The sequence below is a fragment of the Hibiscus syriacus genome, unplaced genomic scaffold (assembly GCF_006381635.1).
Source record: "Hibiscus syriacus cultivar Baekdansim isolate YM2019G1 unplaced genomic scaffold, ASM638163v2 tig00112738_pilon, whole genome shotgun sequence".
NCBI lineage: Eukaryota > Viridiplantae > Streptophyta > Magnoliopsida > Malvales > Malvaceae > Hibiscus > Hibiscus syriacus.
This window is the reverse complement of record NW_024063392.1, coordinates 4757003-4777926: the sequence shown is the minus strand read 5'-3', so window position 1 is coordinate 4777926 and position 20924 is coordinate 4757003. Positions and strand designations below refer to the sequence as shown.

The window sequence follows — 20924 nt, the reverse complement described above, 5'->3', positions numbered from 1 at the left end:
CAAAATCGCAACGACAAGATCGCAACGCGAAATGAAAATCGCAATGCGATTTTCATTTCGCGTTGCGATTCTTTCGTTGCGATTTTCATTTCGCATTGCGATTCTGTCGTTGCGATTTTCATTTCGCGTTGCGATTTTGGTTTCGCGTTGCGATTTTAAGTTTCGTGTTGCGAAAGTAAACTATTTCTTCTTCTGCAAATTGAAACTTGAATGGATTGCATTACTTCAACCAATAGACAAAACAAAGACAAATACTAACTTCAGGGTATTAGTTTGAAACATATTTTTCTTTGTTATCTGATGCATTTTGTGAACTATGATAGAATAATGACTTGGGTGAATACAATGCAAGTTTGAAACATATTTGTCTTTGTTTTCACTGTTTAAAGATCATGTCTGTTTATTTACTGATTTTTGTATTTAATTATTTAGCGGCCCGATAGAGTGGATGCTTTACGTCGGGTTATGCTTGCACGACGGAGTTCACGCATCAGACAGCGTGCACGTGCTATTAAGTCTCCGTACACCCCAATAGTGCGAAGACACCGCAAGAAGAAGCCCGACTCGCCTGTCATCCCTCAAGAGTCCACTCCTATCGTTGAAGAGGCCCCCCATATCATTCCTCGAGAGTCCCCTCCCACCGTTCAAGAGGCAACTGTCATCGTTGAAGAGGTCCCTCCCACCATTCCAGAGTCTGATTCACATGGGGTAATATATCGAAGTATTGAGAAACCCCCACCGGTTCCGGACATGATGGATGAGAGTTGGCTCTCGTATGAGTTACCGGCCAGTACCATACCGGTATCTGAAGAGGAGAGGGAACAACTACCGGACACAATTTTGGATAACACCCTTTGGGCTAAGACCGCAGTTGATTTTTATCTACATGAGCGGAGCAAGGGGTGTTTCACTGACATATGCAAGCTCACCGATGATATCTTTTTGTTGCTTGAACGGCCTTGGTGGGGCGTATTATTAGGGGTCGAAGACAATGGCTATTTCGATGGGGGGGTAAGTCTTATATTTTTCTTATATTTCAATTTGATTAATTTTTTTTTAAATTTATGTAAGTCACTAATATATGTCTTTTTTTGTAAAACAGCATATCGATGCGTGGGTGACACGTCTTCTAATAATAAGAAAACTTAAGAAAAATAAAAATATACGATATACAATAATGCCGACGTCTTTTCACGCCGTTCACTTGAAGAATGCACGAGATGAATCATTTGATTTGGGCAATGGACAAGCTAAACTTTATCCTGCATGGTGGGAGGTCGATAAGGTTAGTATTTATTTTAGATTGAGTTTAAAGGTTTTATGAAATAAGTGCGCAAATGAATGAATTATTACTTATGATTGCAGGTGTTTATCCCTGTTTTGGAACGTAAACATTGGATTCTCGTCGAGCTTCAGCTCCCATCCCTTAAGACAATAGTGTATGACAGCATGATAAATTACATATCATTGGCTGATTTAAGAGATGTTATTAAGGGATGGAGCTCTCATTTGGCTAAATTCTTGGATGCGATCAATTATTGGACTCGTTCTGGAAACAAGAAGCCAAAGAAGCTCAATATTACAGTTATTAGAGACGAGACCGCGCCACAACAAACGAGCGGAGCCAGAGGAGATTGTGGTCCTCTCGTATGCTTGGCGTTGGATCGTTTGACGACGGGAAGCATCAAGTATCTACCTCCCACCGATAGAGATAAAGCTGCAGTAGGCTTGTGGTTTCGGCATTATATGGCTAAATCGATATATACGAGACGCTGCCTACCTGCATCCGCGTTATAAAAATGTCCATAAACAATTGGTAAGTTTATATACTTATAAATGAAAATGTTTGGTTAAGTAACTAGAATTCAATAATTTGCGTAGAAAGTGTTGTTTGAACAAATGTTTGGTTTCTGCAGGTTAATCTCAGAAGTGAACTGCGTGAAAATGATGTCGAGCTGCAAAAGTTGATTCAATAGTTTAATTGATTGTTTTTTGATTGTTTAATTGATTTGTAAAAGTTGATTCAATAGTAGATGATCGGAAATAAGAATTATTGCTTATTTTTGATTGTTTAATTGATTTGTAAAAGATGATTTGTAAAAGTTGATTTGTGTAATTGATGCGAACATAATTCTTATTTGTGCTTGTTTAATTGATTGAAATGTAATGGTTGATTTTGTTGATTTCAATCTGCATTATGTTGAAGGCAAAAATGACTATCGCAATGCGAAATGAAAATCGCAATGCGAAATGAAAATCGCAACGAGAGAATCGCAATGCGAAATGAAAATCGCAATGCGGAAATGAAAATCGCAATGCGTTTATAATTTCGCATTGCGATTATCTCGTTGCGATTTTCATTTCGCATTGCGATTTTCATTTCGCATTGCGATTCTTTCGTTGCGATTTTCATTTCGCATTGCGATTTTCATTTCGCATTGCGATTTTCATTTCGTATTGCGATTTTAATTTCGCATTGCGATTATGTCGGTTCGATTTTCATTTCGCATTGCGATTTTCATTTCGCATTGCGATTCTCTCGTTGCGATTTTCATTTCGCATTGCGATTTTCATTTCGCATTGCGATTCTCTCGTTGCGATTTTCATTTCGCGTTGCGATTTTCATGTTGGGATTTTCATTTCGCGTTGCGATTGTATTTTCCGTGTTGCGATAGTCAAATGCATGCCTAATAGTGATAACAACTGAATAACAAGAGTTGGTTAAGTCAAAATGGTTGGCCTGAGTCATTAATTCAACTGAAAATGTTAAAAGTTCACACATAAAATCCACATAATACAACGTTTGCATATGAGCTTTTGATGGCAACGTTTACATAATACACATAAAATGTTAAATGTTAAAACGTTTACATAATACAACTGAATAACAACGTTTACATAATACAAAGTTCACACCATATGAGCTTTGGATTTTGATGAGGATCCATATTTTGGTAGAGGAAAAGATGATTTTGATGGCACTGGTGATCCACATGTCAACCTTGTATGACCACTTTCCTTGCACCGACTACATGTCGATCTCTTCTTCTCTTCACCCTTAGACGGTATACGATTGTGACTTTTTGGTCGGCCAGGTAGCCTTCTGTCCATGGCTGGTGGCAAAACTGTTTGTAAGTCATCTGGTATGTCCCACTCAGAAGGATGTGGAATAGGGTAGACAATCTCGGCATAAGTCTGTCGATAAACTTCTGTAGTGTAGCAATCCATAGCGTATGCGCTTGAATCATCTTGGTTTAAATGAAGAGCAACTTTTATAACATGGCCACACGGATAACCAGATGTTTGCCATTTCATACAACTACACGTCTTTGCATTTAGATCGACTAGCCCATTTAAGTTATTATCCAGTACTTGAAACAAAGTGTTTGAACATGGTTCAACTCTCCATGACGTTGACTTCACAACACGTTTCGTTATCTTTTTTTCAGTCCATGGTGTAACACGATGTTCCAATGTTCCTGTAAATTTAAATAAACAATACTTAGTAAAATATATAAATATGATAAGTTACGAATTCAAAGAAATAATACCTGCATGGTTTCTTTTCTTGTAGTACCACTGTTGAATAGAGGCTCGAAAAAACTCCATTAACATAGTAATGGGTAATTTCCGGGAATGACGACTTAGAGCGTTGATTGATTCTGCACTATTAGACGTCATGAAACCATATCTTGCTCCAAGTTGATGTACTCTTGACCATCTTTCAAACCCGACATCTTCTAGTGTTTGAGCACACTGAGGCAAAACACGTCTTAAACAATTTATATGCTTATTGAAATCCACTTCCCGATAAGCTTTTACAGCCTTCCAGTATGTCCATTTGTGCTTTTTTATACCAGCAGACCTTGATTTTAGATTTCTATACAAATGAACACCACAAAGTCCATGAAAAGCATCTGGGAAACACCTTCTAACAGCGTTGTCAATTGAGTTTGCCCTATCGGATATGATTGTCAGATTGCTAATAGGACCTATGCAATCCCTAAGATGCCCCATAAACCATGTCCATGAATCAGAGGTTTCAGATTTGCCAACCCCGTAAGCTATTGGCAATATCCCATTGTTAGCATCCATGGCTACTGCTAATAAGTTTACTCCAAGGTATCGACCTTTCAAATGTGCTCCGTCAACTATAATAACTGGGCGCATGCAAGTAATAAACGAACGAATCTACAAAATAATATACACAAGAAATATAATCATTTAAATGTGAAATGCATGTAACTAACAAAAATGAGTCAACAAAATTATATTGATTTACTAACCGTAGCACCAATGGCGATAAACAGCAACTCAAAGCGTCCATCTCTATCTGTTTTGATATGAGTTACCGACCCAGGATTTTTCAGCTTTAAATTGTGACAATAAGCCGGCAGTTGGGCAAACGATGCTTCTGGCGACCCCCTCAACAATTCCAAGGCATAACATTTGGCTCTCCAAGCTTGAGAATATGATATACTAATCTTGAACCGAGCATTCATGTCAGTCATAATTTCATGTCCCCGATATACCCTGCCATTCAAAAACATTAACTCAGCCAGAAAACCACCCAACACCTTTTTGTTTGCCTGTCTATGGTGAGGAAAAACTTGGGTTCTTGAACATGTATGTTTATCAATAAAAGTCCTAACTTGAAACATTTTGCAATCTTTTATTCTCTTTGCAATCATACGCCACGTACAGTTTTTGTCAATCATACACCTTGTTTCGAAACGATCTTTGCTTGATTTGTTAACTTTTAGTTGATAGCCATCTTCCACACATTTCGTATATAAAGCTATCTTCAAGTCTTCCTTTGTATCAAAACAATCATCTTTCTTGATACGAATAACTTTTGTGTAACAATCAACTGCTTTCTTTATCAACTCTTCTTCCGGTATCTGAAGTAATTCTGGCATATTCCAGTTATACGCCCGTGGCATTTTCTTTTCTTCGGGGACTTTTTCTTCTTCTTTTTCTTCTTCAGGATTATATGAATTACAGAATGGATGTTCAACATGTTCATTCACAGTCGTAACTTCCTCCTCATTATCATCAACATTACATTCTTCGGCAACGGCTGTTTCATCATCAAAATTCGGGTATTGACCAATATCAATATCATTACACGCATGGTCTGTTTCTTCTTCTGAAACATCATCAAAATCCGTGTATTGACCAATATCAAAGTCCGGATATTGACCAAGACCAAATTTCGAATACTGACTAGTACTCACAATTTTTTCTGTTGGCTCATCATCGTCTAACTGGTCAATACGAAAACCGGAATTTGGTGCTGAAAGTTGATTGGGATTTGGATTAGAGAAAGGTTGTGGGTTTTGAGAAAAACTTAGTTGATTACTACCCGCTACTGACCCAACAATACTACTTCTAGGTTCAACAACATACAATGTAACATCATCTTGTGAAACACTAATGTAAGCAATGAATCGTTCAACATCTTCATTGTCGGTTAACAAATAAACTTTACCATTTCTCTGATAAGATAGCCTAAATCCACTTAGGGGCTCTAAATTCAATTTATTTGAAACACGTAGCATTAGAGTTTCATAAGTTAACTTTTGTAAAGACAATTTTAGTTGAAGATTTATGGGTAAAGGCATATATTGTAAAACACCATTAACATTATCCCATGACCCTCCAAAACACAAATCTATCCAAACATGATCAACATTAGATGATTTCATGGTTGTAACTAAACAAACGAGATGCGAAACTAAGACCTGTTGCCGGATGGGGAAGGATGTCGTTGGATATAGGAACGGATGTCGCCGGAGAGAGTGATAGATGGAGATGGAATGAGTTGCGATTTAGGGATTTAGTTTATGATTTCAGTGTTATATACCCAAAATTTCAGTGTTGTGATTTACAGATTCTCGTTGCGATTTACGGATTATCGTTGCGATTTACAGATTCTCGTTGCGATTTACGGATTATCGTTGCGATTTACGGATACGCGTTGCGATTTACGGATTATCGTTGCGATTTACGGATACGCGTTGCGATTTACGGATACGCATTGCGATTTACGGATACGCGTTGCGATTTACGGATACACGTTGCGGTTTACGGATACGCGTTGCGATTTACGGATACGCGTTGCGATATACGGATACGCATTGCGATTTACCCATACGCGTTGCGATTTACGGATACACGTTGCGATTTACGGATACGCGTTGCGATTTATGTGTTCGCGTTGCGATTTTCATATTCGCGTTGCGATTATGGAAAATCGCAATGCGAATTTGTACTATCGCATCGCGATTTTCAAGAATCGCGTTGCGATTCTGGAAACTGATTTGCGATTCTGGGGATCGCGTTGCGATTTTTATTTCGCGTTGCGATTTTGTTGGTCATTTTGGCAAATCCAAAAAAAGTTGGTTAAAATCGTATATTATAACTTTTTTTTGGTCACTGAGGCGATTTTCTCATAAATAGCAATCTACACCAGTTTTTTTCAGTGACTTGGTGGAGGAAATTGGAGCTGCAATTTTTGATAAGGGCTGTGTTCTAAAATGGATTCCTAGAAGTTGTAATTTGGAGGCTGACAGGCTAGCTAAGCAGGGGATTGGTTGAGTGCAGATGCCCTTTTGATGTTTGTTTTCTGTTTTCCATTTGGACTGTATATGCTCTTTTTTGTATTATTTTTGCTAGTTTGGTTACCAGGACTCATCATTACTTCTTACGATCTTTCTTAGGAGGTTTTGTAGTTTTAGGGCATTGTTGGGTTTTTTGCTTTAGATAGGGGTGTTGTTCTGGTTGTATTTTATGTACTTTAGATGTGGAATGAAATCCTAAGGCACTCTTTTTCTCCTTCCAATGATTAAGGAGCTTTATTTCAAGCTCCATTAATTATGGAGGTTTTTAATGAGGCCTTCAATTCTTATCAAAAAAAAATATACACAGTTCTGCATTCAGTCCTTCATGTGAGGATCTGAATTAATCATTTTTATAGGATTCCCTCCTCGAAGAATGATTGGTTAATGGCTGGCTGATGCTTCACTTGATATCTTTTAATGAACTTATATAATTTTTTTTTCATAAATATGATAGTCTGATAAGATGACCTCATGTGGCAATACTAATTCAAAATGTCGGGGGCGTTTGGTTCTTGTTATACTTATCTAATAAAACAGGGTGTAATCTTAGATTCCGATGTTTGTTTGCAAACATTATGAGCAGCCAATAATCTCACTTTACGGGCAAGGTGTAATAAATGGCTTGATCTCATAACCTCCTTTTCTTTGGGTCATTAGGGATTACGGGTGTGATCTTAAATTTTGAACCAAAGTACCCTTTGTTTTTGCTATTTTAATCAATTTAGTCTTTTCCTTTCTAAATAAAATTTAAATCTAATTAAATACAAAATTATCTTTTTCTTGATAGTGAAATTGTGTGTCATACTTCAAAATTACAATTATTATACTGTAGTGATTTATTAGTATATTAATTATGATTATAATTATATATATGGTTGATGATGCAATTACTTTTCATGAATTATTATAATTATGATTTATAAATTTATTTCAACATCATATATTTACTTGTTACTATATAAGTTGTAATAAAAATTATAGTAATTTATCACAATGTTTTGGAAATTGAGACTAAAAACTATTGAAGGAACTAAATTTGTTTTGAAAAGATAAATTTTATAACAATGATAATTTAAACCCATTTATCTCTCAGGTACGATCAACTGCTAGAATGATATTTTCCTTTAAACCCATTGTAGCTAAATGAATCAAACAAAGTAATGTAATATCCCTTGTAATGTGAATACATTCCGTAATCCTATTTTTAGAAGTAATCTTACATTCTATGAACCATTAGCACCCTGAATGATATTTTCCTTTAAACCCATTTATCTCTCAGGTACGATCAACTGCTAGAATGTTCACCAAAACTTGGCCAGATCGTTCTCGTCTCTTGTTCTCCTCCTTTGATCCTGCCATTCAAAGGGTATATATTCTCTATTCATAGGATAGTATGGACTAATTCTATTTCCTAGACCGTGGTTTCAAAGTCTGGCTTTTTGCACAGATAATTAATGAAGAAGATGGAGCGATGCATAAGCGGCATGCTTCTCCTTCTCTCCGTGAGAGGAATGTACAGAGTTCATTTAACACTCAAATGTCATCTACTTCAAATATACCTGGATATGGAACATCTGGTATAGTTGCAATGGACAGAACTTCTAGTTTATCTTCAGGGATGTCCTTTTCTTCTGGGATGAATTTATCCCAATCAAAACCCCTTGGTAAAGCAGCTAACCGTACTCTGGAGAGTGTGTTACACGCAAGCAAACAGAAAGTCAGTGCCATTGAAAATATGCTTAGAGGTCTGGACATATCCGAAAAACAGAGGTCAACAAGTTTGGATCTAGGTATTGAATGGATTTTCCGTTTTACTTGATATAAATTAGAATTCTTATTTTGATGAGGTTTTGAAATGACGTAGTGGTATGGAAATCAATTAAAATTGTGGGCGGCTAAATTTCTCTTTTATTGCCCACTAGTGCAGGAATTGACCCTCCATCATCTCGTGATCCACCATTCCCTGCTGTTGTTCCAGTTTCTAATAGTCTCACAAGCTCTTTAGGACTAGAATCAAACACCTCCAGTGTTGGCAAAGGTAGTAACCGCAATGGTGGTCTGATTATGTCTGACATCATTTCCCAAATTCAAGCTTCCAAAGATTTAAGCAAATTATCATATAGAAGTAGTGTGGCAACTGAGTTTCTACCAGCCTTCTCATCGTACTCTGCCAAGAGGATATCTGAAAGACAAGAACGAGGTTCCTTTGAAGAGAATAGTGACTTGAGGGAACCGAGGCATTTCATAAATCCACATATTGAAAGGCAATATTTGGACATGCCTTACAGAGATGCAAGCTCTAGGGAATCACAGCACAGTTACATTCCAAACTTCCAGAGGCCGCTTTTAAGAAAGCATGTAGCTGGCCGGATGTCTGCTGGAAGGAGAAAGAGTTTTGATGATAGTCAGCTGTCACTTGGAGAGATGTCAAATTATTTTGAAGGTCCAGCTTCTCTCGGTGATGCCTTAAGTGAGGGACTCGGTCCTAATTCTGATTGGTCTGCAAGGGTAGGTGCATTTACTTATCTCCGGTCTTTGTTGCAGCAAGGCCCAAAAGGTATTCAGGAAGTGGTTCAAAATTTTGAGAAGGTAATGAAACTGTTCTTCCAGCACTTGGATGACCCCCACCATAAAGTTGCACAGGCTGCCCTTTCAACACTTGCAGATATTATTCCAGCATGTCGTAAGTCCTTTGAGAGCTACATGGAGAGGATCTTACCCCATGTGTTCTCACGCTTAATTGATCCAAAGGAGTTGGTTAGGCAACCTAGCTCAAGTACACTGGAAATTGTTAGCAAGACTTATAGCATAGATTCTCTTTTACCTGCTTTGCTGCGTTCACTTGATGAACAGCGATCACCAAAGGCAAAATTGGCTGTTATTGAGTATGCCATTAGTTCGTTCAACAATCATGATATGAATTCTGAAGGTTCTAGTAATATTGGCATCCTGAAGTTATGGCTTTCTAAATTGACGCCACTGGCCCATGATAAAAAAACTAAGCTTAAGGATGCAGCTATTACTTGCATTATATCTGTGTACACACATTTCGATCCAACTGCTGTTCTGAATTTTATTCTTAGTTTATCAGTTGAAGAACAAAATTCCTTGAGACGGACACTTAAACAGTACACACCTCGTATTGAGGTGGATCTAATAAACTTTTTGCAGAGCAAGAAAGAGAGACAGCGCACTAGGTCATCCTATGACCCGTCTGATATTGTTGGAACATCGTCTGAAGAAGGATATATTGGTGTGTCCAAGAAGAGTGTTTTACTTGGGAGGTATTCTTTTGGTTCCAATAATAGTGAAGGAGGTAGGAAATGGCATTCCACCCAGGAATCAACCCTGGTCACTGGCAGTTTTGGCCAGACAGCATCTGATGAAAACCAGGAAAACATATATCAGAACTTTCAGACCAGTCCAAATGCAGGTGTTCTTCCCTCCAAAACTAAAGAATTGTCTAATACGGCTTATTCTATGGGTCTGGATCGAACTGGCCCGGTAGAGAACTTGGAAAGTAATTTCATCTTGGAAGGTGCATCTACTCCACAACTGGAAACTAATGGTCTGAGTAGATCTGACTCTTGGGGGCTATTAATGGGGTTGTACATAATAATGAGACATTGGCCGTTTTGGATCTTAATCACCTTAAACCAGCACCTGTAAAGATTAGCTCCATCCCTGACTCCAGGCCTAGCATTCCTCAAATTCTTCACATGGTGAGTTCAGTATCATCATGTGTATTCTTCTTGTAGATGATTATGATGATTGTTTTTTCAATTGAGTTTGCTTGTAGAAAATGTGGTTGGGATTCTAAATTCCAGTAGTCTTCATTGTGTTTAAAGAATTCTCACTTGATAAATGCTCTCTCCTATGTTACTAGATCTGCAATGGGAATGATGAAAGCCCTACTGCTAGTAAGTGCAGTGCACTTGAGCAATTTATTGAAATTTCTGTGGCTGAGATCCCTCAATTTGGAACAAGGTATATACATATTTTTCATATACGTTCTATATAGTAATTTTTTTTAGAATTTTGTTTTCCTTCTGTTGGAAGTTGCTTAGCCTTGACATACTGTTATGGAAAGTGTCTTCTAGCCTTGTGTTAAATATGCTTTGCTATATTTTATTCACAACTAATTGTAATATCTAAATGTATTTATACAGTACTTCAATCAGATTTTGACAGCTGTACTTGAAGTTTTAGATGATTCTGATTCCTCAATCAGAGAACTTGCTTTGTCATTGATAGCTGAAATGCTTAAAAACCAGGTTTGCTCATAGCGTTTAATTCCATTTCTACAATGGAAGTGGAGGATTTATTGCTGGATTTTTCTAAACTGTCTGGGTGCCAGTCTACAAAACTAGAGGAGCAGTTTTCTGAACAGGAAGTTTGGCAAGCTATAGCAACCTCGGACAGTTCTAAATCTCCCGGTCCGGATGGTTTCACAATGGGTTTCTTTAAGAAATGCTGGCCAAATTTAAAGGAGCATGTATTGAAATTTTTTAATGATTTTTACTTCGGAAGAAAGTGGGAGCATGGAGTAAATCACGCCTTTATTACTGTAATTCCGAAGATTTTAAATCCGGAAAAGGTTGAAGACTATCGTCCAATTAGCCTTGTAGGAAGTTTGTATAAGATACTATCAAAAGTCCTATCCAAGAGACTAAGCGGCTGTATTGGTGACATTATCAGCCCTTTCCAGTTTGTTTTTATACCGGGGAGGCAGTTGTTGGACTGTGCCTTTATTGCAAATGAAGGGATCGATTATTGGAGAAAACAAGGACTACAAGGGGTTGTTTTTAAAGTTGACTTTCGTAGAGCGTATGACTCTGTTGAATGGCCAATATTAAACAGAGCAATGAAGGAGATGGGTTTTGGTACTAGATGGTGTTCGTGGATCTCACAGTGTCTCTCTTCTGCTTCAATTTCGGTTCTTGTGAATGGGTCTCCCTCGGAAGAGTTTCCAATGGCTAAGGGACTTAGACAAAGTTGTAGTCTCTCTCCGCTTCTTTTTAATATAGTTGGTGAGTTGTTGCATTTGATGCTCGATAAAGCAGTTGAGAAAGGTCTTTTTCAAGATTTTGTTATTGGGAATTTTGAAGATTCCTTTCGGTTATCTCATCTTCAGTTTGCCGATGATCTCATCATTTTTTTCCAAGTTTCACTTACTCAGATTAAAAATGTGAAAAGAGAGTTGAGGATTTTCAGTATTATGGCGGGGTTGCATCTAAACTTGAAGAAGAGTAAACTTTTTGGTGTTAACATTGATGAGGATATCTTATCAGATTGGGCATTGGAAGTGGGTTGTTCTGTTGATCTCTTTCCCATAGATTACTTGGGACTTCCAATCGGTGCTAAGATGAATTCTGAAGCCTTATAGGATCCAGTCTTTAAAAATTTTAACTCCAAACTAGCTGGGTGGAAAGCCTCTTGTCTTTCGTTGGCTGGCAGGACAGTTTTGTTGAAGTCTGTGTTATCTTCCCTACCAATATTTTTCCTATCATTCTTTAAAATGCCTTGCAAAGTTGGGAAGAAATTAAATTCTTTAATGGCCAGTTTTTTGTGGGGTGACAGTGCGGAAAAAAGGAAGATTCACTGGGTTAGTTGGAGTACTGTTTGTAAACCTTTGAACAGCGGTGGCCTTGGGGTTCTTGACTTGAATCTTTCTAATCGAGCATTGTTGGGAAAATGGGTGTGGAAGTTTGCAAACGAAAAGAATTCCCTATGGAAAAGAGTGTTATGTAGCAAGCAAAAGGTTAGTTGCAATGCTATGTCTATTAGTAAGGCTATCTCTCCAAAATCTTCTTGGAATTTGAGAAGTATTGCTAATAATATTTTGAAGAATGATTCGGGGGGAGAGTGTCTCAGATCTTTTTCGAAGTTACAAGTAGGAAATGGAAAGTCCATATCATTTTGGATTGATCCATGGGTGGATGAGGTTCCTCTAAAAAATCTTTTCCCTAGAATTTTTGCACTCTCTACTAACAAATGGGGTAAGGTTGTTGAATTTGGAAGTTTTGAGTTGAATGGTTGGGTATGGAACATTCTTACTAGGAGGAATTTGTCGGATTGGGAATTGGATCAATGGATGGATTTGATGGTGAAATTAAAGGATATAAAACTCGTTGATTCGGTTGAAGACTTTCTCTCTTGGTCTGCAAGTGGTGATGGGTTATTCTCAGTAAAATCTTGCAGGAAAGATCTTGGAGGGGAAGATGGGGGTAATGATTTGTGGTCAAAAGGGGTGTGGTTGGGTTTGTCACCGCCTCGTGTTGAAGCTTTTCTTTGGCAGTTAGCTCATCAGAAAGTTGCAGTTAAAGTGGAGTTAGCGAGAAGAGGAATGTCTTTAGAAGAAGATATCCTCTGTCCGTTTTGCAAGGAACATGAGAAATCAGTGCAACACTTGTTTATTACGTGTTTTGTAGTGTGGGAATTATGGAATTTAGTGGTTAGATTCTGGGATTTATCTATAGCGTTACCACAGGACTCTGCTTCTTTATTTATCTCGTGGGGGAATTTGAGGGTGAATTCATTGATTTGGAAGTTTATCCCGGGAGTTGTTTTTTGGTTTATTTGGAAAGCAAGGAATGCGATTGTGTTTGAAGGATTAATCCTTGATAGGCTGTCTCTCTTTTTCCTCGTGAGATTTAGGCTATCCAAATGGTTCCTAGCTAAGTATCCTAAATTCCATATACAAGAGGATATGCTTATTGGGGATCCGTCACTTGCTGATGGTATTTTTGTTCCTAAACCTAAGGATTATTCTATGATTTGCTGGCTCCCTCCCCCTGTTGATTTCTTGAAGATGAATGTTGATGGAGCTGTGAGGTTAAATGACTCGGCTGGAGGTATTGGAGGCATTTTAAGAGACTGGAATAGTTGTACTCTTCTGACTTTTTTAGAGAATATTGGCCAAGGTCCTCCACCAGTTGCTGAATTAAAGGCTATTAAAAGAGGCATTGAAATTTTTTTGGCATCACGTTGGTCTGCTGTCAGTAGGTTGGTTGTTGAGAGTGATTGCAAGTCAGCTGTGGAGTGGATCCATTCCCCCTCTTTGGCTCCAGTTTTCATATTGCCTTTAGTTAAAGAAATTTTGTTGATCATTTCTGAAAAGGTGGTGTTAATTAGGTTGATTCCAAGGGCTTGTAATGGGGAGGCAGATAGTTTAGCAAAGAAGGGGATAGGTTGATTATATGATTTTAGTTGTATGTTTCATTTTATGGTCAGTAGGATTTTGAAGTAGGTGAAGTTGTTAAGTCTTATGTAATCTCTTCGGATGTAATTGTTAAGGCTTATGTAATTCTGGTTAAGTAATAAAATGAGGCACTCTTTTCCTCCCTCCACTACTTGATCCTTTCTGTTAGGAAAGGGTTATCTATGAGGGAGGTTTTTAATGAGGCCTCCTATTTCTATCAAAAAAAAATGATTCCAGAAAGATGCTATGGAAGATTCTGTTGAAATAGTAATCGAGAAGCTACTTCATGTAACAAAGGATATTGTTCCAAAAGTAATTTACTTCCCTCAAACTTTCCCTTTGAAAATATTCTTGCTCCTCTTCCCCCCTCTCAATTGTCTGCTCCATGTTCAGGTTTCAAATGAAGCTGAGCACTGCTTGAACACTGTGCTGTCTCAGTATGATCCATTCAGATCTTTAAGTGTAAGTGGATTCCCCTTGGAGGTCTGATTTGTTTGCCCTACTAGAGAGAGTTTTGACTTTTCCCCCTCTGGTTTCCACTTAATTAAGTACTGATGTTGTAAAATGATTGGGGTTGCAGGTTATTGTACCTTTATTAGTTACTGAAGATGAGAAGACTCTAGTTATTTGCATAAACCGTTTAACAATGGTATTATTCTGAATGTTAGTGGGAGTTATAATTAATAATTTGATCTTCCCTCTACCACTTTCTGGCTGAGATTCTTAATGCAAGGAGTCAAGGACATATGCATATAGGTTTTTTAATTTTTAGTGATTGCATGAGACTTTGTATATGAATGGTTACCACTTTGTATTCTTGCTTTACACTGTTATTTGTTCTGCACATCGAGGGCATGAATAGTGGAGGCTAAAACTAATATGCTAAACATGGATACGGTTGCGGATGTTGTAATGAGAAGGGAAAGAGGTAGGGTGAGGGAGGGTGGTGAAGGAAGAATCTATTTGATGATCAAGGGGGATTTTCTTGTCAAAAGCCTATTATTTGATTGTGACCATTGTTTTACTGTTTATTAGACTAGGAGGTTTGTACATTTAAACAGAATCCGGCTTGTGTAAAGGAAATCCTGTCTATTTGGATTGGACTTTTATTTACTTCCTTTGTTTGTTTCATTGTTCTTACAGATAATCTTTTCCAGTTAATTTTAAGTGATGACCATATCTATATATTTCTAAGCTCTTTGTTTTTCTTTTCAGCTTGTGGGTGGGCTATCACAGGAGGAACTAATGGCTCAGTTGCCCTCGTTTTTGCCTGCTCTTTTTGAAGCTTTTGGAAGCCAGAGTGCAGATGTCCGGAAGGTAATATTTATTTTCTGGCATGTTTTTCTTTCTTGCTTGATAAATTTATTCTTATTATTTAATACCTCAAATTTTGGTTTTCATATGTTGGAGAAAGTAGAAAGAAAAAGAGGGGTTAGGGGTGGATGGGGTGGGGGTGGAGTCAGTTGAGAGAAAGGAGAAAATCAATCATCTGGTGGAAGATAATACTTTCTTGCCTTTACATTACATGTTATGCTATCTAGCTGTTTGGTCCTTTGTAAGTGATATGATTAGCCTCCAAAAATCTGAAATAAAAATTGAATTTCCTATGTTCTTTGTAGTCGTGCCGGAGTGTCAAATTCTTTATCCAACAGGGGTATGATCATTTAAAAAAAAAAGTTTTTCATGTATATGGTTGATTCTTGGAGGGTTATATCCTCATATCTAAAGCCTATATCAAACTTCAATTTAGAACTCAAATGAAAGAGAATATAGTTGACGAGGCTGCTTTTTTTTTTTTATGGCCTCTGCTAGAACCAAAAGAACTTTGTATTTCCGCATGTTTAGAGTTCTTCCTAGCATATTTCCTTTTCGTTCTCTCTGAATCTGATGGAGTTCGAATGTCTCGTTGCATTGTTATGTTTTTTATGGTACAGACTGTCGTTTTCTGTTTGGTGGATATTTATATATTGCTGGGGAAAGCTTTTTTGCCACACTTGGAGGGGCTTAACAGCACTCAGTTGCGGTTGGTTACAATTTATGCTAATCGTATCTCACAGGCCAGGACTGGCACCCCTATAGATGCTAGCCAATGATTAGCTGGTTCATGTCGACGTTTTGGAAACATTCACTTATTCATTGTTGTGTATTGTGTATATTGTGTGAATGCATTTCAACAGTGATTTCTGCTTTCTTTGTCTCCTTTTAAGTATATACTTTGTTTTGGTTTGCTGGGTTTGGCGAAAGTGAGTAGTCCAATTAGGAAATTGCTCTATTGTGCCCATTTTGTAATCACCATTACATAAAACATGGATGGAATGATTATTACATTCAAAGAATCACGAAATTTGTTGCTGTTGTTGATGAGTTTCATTAACGCCTCCATTACCTGGCTACCACGATTGACAGTGAAGGTGGACATAGTCAATAATCTTTGTTGTTTTCTTCAACGTGGTGGAGTGTCGTGGCTTCTATGTTGGTCTAATGTTTGCTAGAACCTGAATGAAAAGGATTGTCTTGTCATCATTCTTTGTGTTTTCTTTGTTTTATCTTCATCTATCTGGCAGTTTTCGACTTGTTTAATCGACCACTTTAGTAAATAAAAGTATACTCTAGATTTCTAATTCATAATTTCATTACCTGTTGCTTGTTTTACATGCCATGAAACGACATCGACTGAAAAGACATTGGCTTCATTGCTACCAATTTAATTTTACAAAACAAATATATAAACAGATAAAAATAGCAGAAATATTCGTTCTCATTCATAGTTCGATGAATATTTTAATTCAGTATGAAAGAAAGGAAAAAAAGTGTGGATCATCTTCCGCATACTGCACTTAAAAAACAAAAACATGAATCACTCAACTATTTAAATTACATGGAATATATATATATATATATTATTCTTAGATTTATTGAACATGGTCAAAGTTTCCTGGTTTAATCAAGTTCACTAATTGTTTGACCAAATAATTACATTTTGTCTTTATTTTTCCCATGAAAAATATCTATGGATATGAAACTCAAATTTATTTGGTTGCTTCAGTTTTTCACAGGGAAGAACTCAAAGTTCCAGCAGGGAGAGCTTAGAGGGCGGAACAGGTGGGAGAAAATCGAACAAGATGACCGCACTCGTTGTCGACGATAACATGGTCAACCGAACGATTCACCACCGGCTTTTGGACAATCTTGGCATCGAGAATGAAGCCGTCGTCAACGGGACAGAAGCCGTCGATATCCATTGTTCCGGCAAGACGTTTGACCTCATCTTAATGGACATGGACATGCCTGTCATGAATGGCATTGAGGTAACCATATCACTAATTCACCAAATATATGTTTCTGTATGTTTAGAGTGGTAGTGCTGATTTCGATTCGAAATGTGACGCAGGCGACGAGGAGGCTTCGTGAAATGGGAATTCGGAGTATGATCGCGGGCGTGTCGACGCAATCGATGGAACGAGAAGTAGAAGAATTTATGGAAACTGGTTTATATGTGTCGTAACCGTCTTTCGGTTGGGCCCCGGAATTGGGCTTCGACTTAGGAAAATGGATTGGAGTCGCCACCGATTATTTATTTAAAAAAAATAGGTTAATCGGATACCTTATATCTTACCTGATCTGCGTCTTACCAAAGATATGTCGGATTCGGGAGTCGGTTACGATCAAGGAAGGATTAGCACCCTTGAACCGCCCTTTCGGTACTACGTAATTTCTAGTTGTTTTTAATTAAGAAAATCGAAAGTTAAAATTTAAAGGTAACATATGATCCAAAATTACTTACCTCCAATCAATTTGAAAGAGTACCCTTAAAAAGTCGAGAAACGCGTTAAAGGAAAAAGGAAATAAGAGTAAATGAAATAAAGAAAATAGAAGGGAAAAAATAAAAAAAATGATGAAAAACTAAAAGAGGAATAAAAATATATAATTATTAAGTGCAAAATAATAATAATGATAATAAGTAGTAAAATAAAAAAAACGCAATCACACCAAAAGAAAGTAAAAAAAGAAAGTCAAGGTTTGGTGAAGTATAACTGTCGGGAAGGAAAAAGACGATAAGGGGTAGGACCGTAGTTAATAAATGAGTGTGATGTATCCCTATAATATAGTAAGAATGAATAAACAAAAAAACATTATGATATAATATATATATATAATATAATAACGAAAAAAAATAATTTAATAAAGTAAAATAATAATAATGTAATATAATATAAATACATGAAAACAAAAAATAAAGAAGTATAAAATATAAAAATATAATTAAATGTATATATATGCATATGTTTAAAAAAAGTAAAAATAAAAAATAAAATACAATAAAAAATATACATATAATGATAATAATAGTAGCAAAAGAGAAAATATATTTATATACGTTAATAGTAAAATAATAATAGTAGCAAAAGAGAAAATATATTATATACGTTAATAGTAAATAATAAAAATATAATAGTTATAATATATATATATATATATGATAACTTTAAAAAACATTAAAATAATATTAGAATAAAAATAATTAATATATATATATATATATACTTAATAATACGAATTATCAAAAAGAAATAAATAAAAATATGAAAATAATACATAAGGGACCGTTCATCGGCGACAAACCTCGAAAAAAAATTGATTTTTAAAATCCTTTCCTTCCCTCGTTTTAAATATTATGGTATTTTTCCAAAACGGCCTCGGGGTTGTGTAGATCTAAAAGAAAAGTTTCGAACGACAACCCCTTTTCCTCGGCCAAAACTATTTTTTTTTCAAGCACAAAGACGAATAACAACACATGCAAGTGAAGAAAAGAATGCGAAAGGTAAAAGCTTTCACCTTTTATTGCTCCTGAATTGTTTACAATAGCTTCAAAATAATCTATTTGCTCATATTTTTTTCTGGTAATTTCGTATGCCCATCGTGTGTTACAATAGTAAGTTACAATGGCTATTTATAGTGCTTGTGGATCCTATCTTTAGGAGTTTAAATCATAGTAGAACTCTATCCTATTTTTTGAATCCTAGCAAAATTCTATCCTATCTTTAGGAGTTTGAATTCTAGTAGGACGAAAATGTGTGTTGACAGCTGCCCCTCTTTGCCCATAGTCGTGTAACGGGGATAGGGCAAAGATTAAAAGACACACTTTTCGTTCGGTGGAGTTGAAAATTGACTCTGATGTTTCAATAACTCCCTGTCGAATTGAGTTACGGATGACTCCTCCGTCGTGAAGCCGAGTTCATCTTGGAATGATATGAAATTGAAGCCGTAGTTCGAAATTTGAATCAGAACGTGGCTTCTCGTTGCCCTTCGGTCTTCTTCTCGGTTTAAAGACCTTGGATCGGAATCGAACTCAAAAATCTTCATTGACATATAGCTTTTGTTTGAAAATGGTTGCTTGTCACTAAGGTACGGTTAACCCAGGTCCTCTTCTCGACTTGAAAACATCGACTGCAACCGGAAAGTAGTGCGATTGATATGTCATCGAGCTGAATGAAATCGAACTCGACAATTTTGATGGCAGATAACCCTTCTAGCATTGAGTTATGCTGTAAATGATGTGCCTTGGAGCTGAGCGTAGTCGAACTCGAAGGTCTTTGTTGACATATACTCCCTTTTTGAGTTGGATATCCTTCGCCGTGAAGTTGAAATCCAATCTAAAGATGGATGATGCTTGTGTGCACGATTCCCTTCGTCGTGAAGTTGAGCCTGAAATTGGATATCCTTCGTCGTGAAGTTGAAATCCAAGTAAGTAGCATTGTTTAGAGTCCAATATCCTCCGTCGTGAAGTTGAAATTGAATCTGAATGAAATTTTGTTGACAAGCAGCGGTCCCTTCGTCGTGAAGTTGAACTTGCGTTGTCTGGAGTCCAATATCCTTCGTTGTGAAGTTGAAATTGGCTCTGAGATTGGGAAGTTGTTGTTGACAAGCAGCGGTCCCTTCGTTGTGAAGTTGAACTTGCATTGTCTGGAGTCCAATATCATTCGTTGTGAAGTTGAAATTGGCTCTGCGATTGGAAAGTTGTTGTTGACAAGCAGCGGTCCATTCGTCGTGAAGTTGAACTTGCGTTGTCTGAAGTCCAATATCCTTCGTTGTGAAGTTGAAATTGGCTCTGAAATTGAGAAGTTGTTGTTGACAAGCAGCGGTCCCTTCGTCGTGAAGTTGAACTTGCGTTGTCTCGAGTGCCATGATATCCTCCGTCGTGGAGTTGAAATCGCGGATGGCCCCTTCGTTGTGAAGTTGAGCCTTGACTTGAATATCCTTCGTCGTGAAGTTGAAATCCAAGTATTGTATGTTGCGGGTGGACACAATTTCCTTCGCCGTCAAGTTGAAACCGTGGAGACCCCTTTATTGTGAAGTTTGACTTCGAGCTAGATATCCTTCGTCGTGAAGTTGAAATCCACTCTCGAGCAAATTGTGTCGCTTTGAGTTCAATATCCTTCGCCGCGAAGTTGAAATTGACTCTAGCTAAAACCTGAAAAAGTTATGCATATATGTGATGCTATGGATGCAATGCTCTTAGGTGTGCCTAAAATGCATATGCAACATATGTTATCTTGGGGCTCTGGAGAGAAATCTCGATCTCCAGTTGCCTGTCTGGAAACTTGATTCTTGAATCTTTAAATTTTGATCCCTGATCTTGAATTCTTCAAATGTTCAAATCTGATGTGCACATTCTATTTTTGATTTGAGAAATGCTTCTCGACCATCTCAAGTATGTGCCTGAGCTGAGTGTAACGGTTCAGATGATGCTTTAAGAGAAGTTGTCTTGAAAGAGATAGAATTCGTTTCAAGGGAAATGATCTCAAAGATATATGTTGTTTCATGAGAAACGGTCTCAAGGGAAACAAAATTATGTTTTAAGGGAAATAAATTTGAAGATTTTGTGTTTCAAGAGTAACTGTCTCAAGAGAGACGAAATTTGTTTTAGGGGAAATAAATTCAAAGATTTTGTTTCAAGGGAAACTGTCTCAAGATAGACGAAATTTGTTTCAAGAGAAACTGTCTTAAGAGAGACAAAACTTAGTTCCAAGGGAAACTATCTCAAGAGAGACGAAATTTATTTCAAGGGAAATGTTTTCAATGTTTATGTTTCAAGAGAA

The 20924-nt window shown here is 37.1% G+C and overlaps 3 protein-coding genes across 3 annotated transcripts; all 3 read left to right on the top strand.

Moving 5' to 3' along the window:
• Nucleotides 1–7920: 7920 nt before the first annotated feature.
• On the top strand, nt 7921–10339 carry LOC120183021 (CLIP-associated protein-like). The gene is made up of 3 exons (XM_039187819.1): nt 7921–7989; nt 8071–8413; nt 8551–10339. The coding sequence occupies exons 1-3, from the start codon at nt 7921–7923 to the stop codon at nt 10290–10292; spliced, it is 2154 nt and encodes a 717-aa protein (XP_039043750.1). The 3' UTR covers nt 10293–10339.
• Nucleotides 10340–10596: 257 nt separating this feature from the next.
• On the top strand, nt 10597–16067 carry LOC120183022 (CLIP-associated protein-like). The gene is made up of 7 exons (XM_039187820.1): nt 10597–10610; nt 10793–10897; nt 14062–14136; nt 14218–14286; nt 14405–14473; nt 15040–15141; nt 15759–16067. Exons 2-7 carry the CDS (start codon nt 10883–10885, stop codon nt 15915–15917), a joined length of 489 nt encoding a protein of 162 aa, XP_039043751.1. The 5' UTR covers nt 10597–10610; nt 10793–10882; the 3' UTR covers nt 15918–16067.
• A 678-nt stretch (nt 16068–16745) lies between these two features.
• On the top strand, nt 16746–17329 carry LOC120183055 (two-component response regulator 24-like). The gene is made up of 3 exons (XM_039187849.1): nt 16746–16762; nt 16871–17132; nt 17216–17329. The coding sequence occupies exons 1-3, from the start codon at nt 16746–16748 to the stop codon at nt 17327–17329; spliced, it is 393 nt and encodes a 130-aa protein (XP_039043780.1).
• Nucleotides 17330–20924: the final 3595 nt, after the last annotated feature.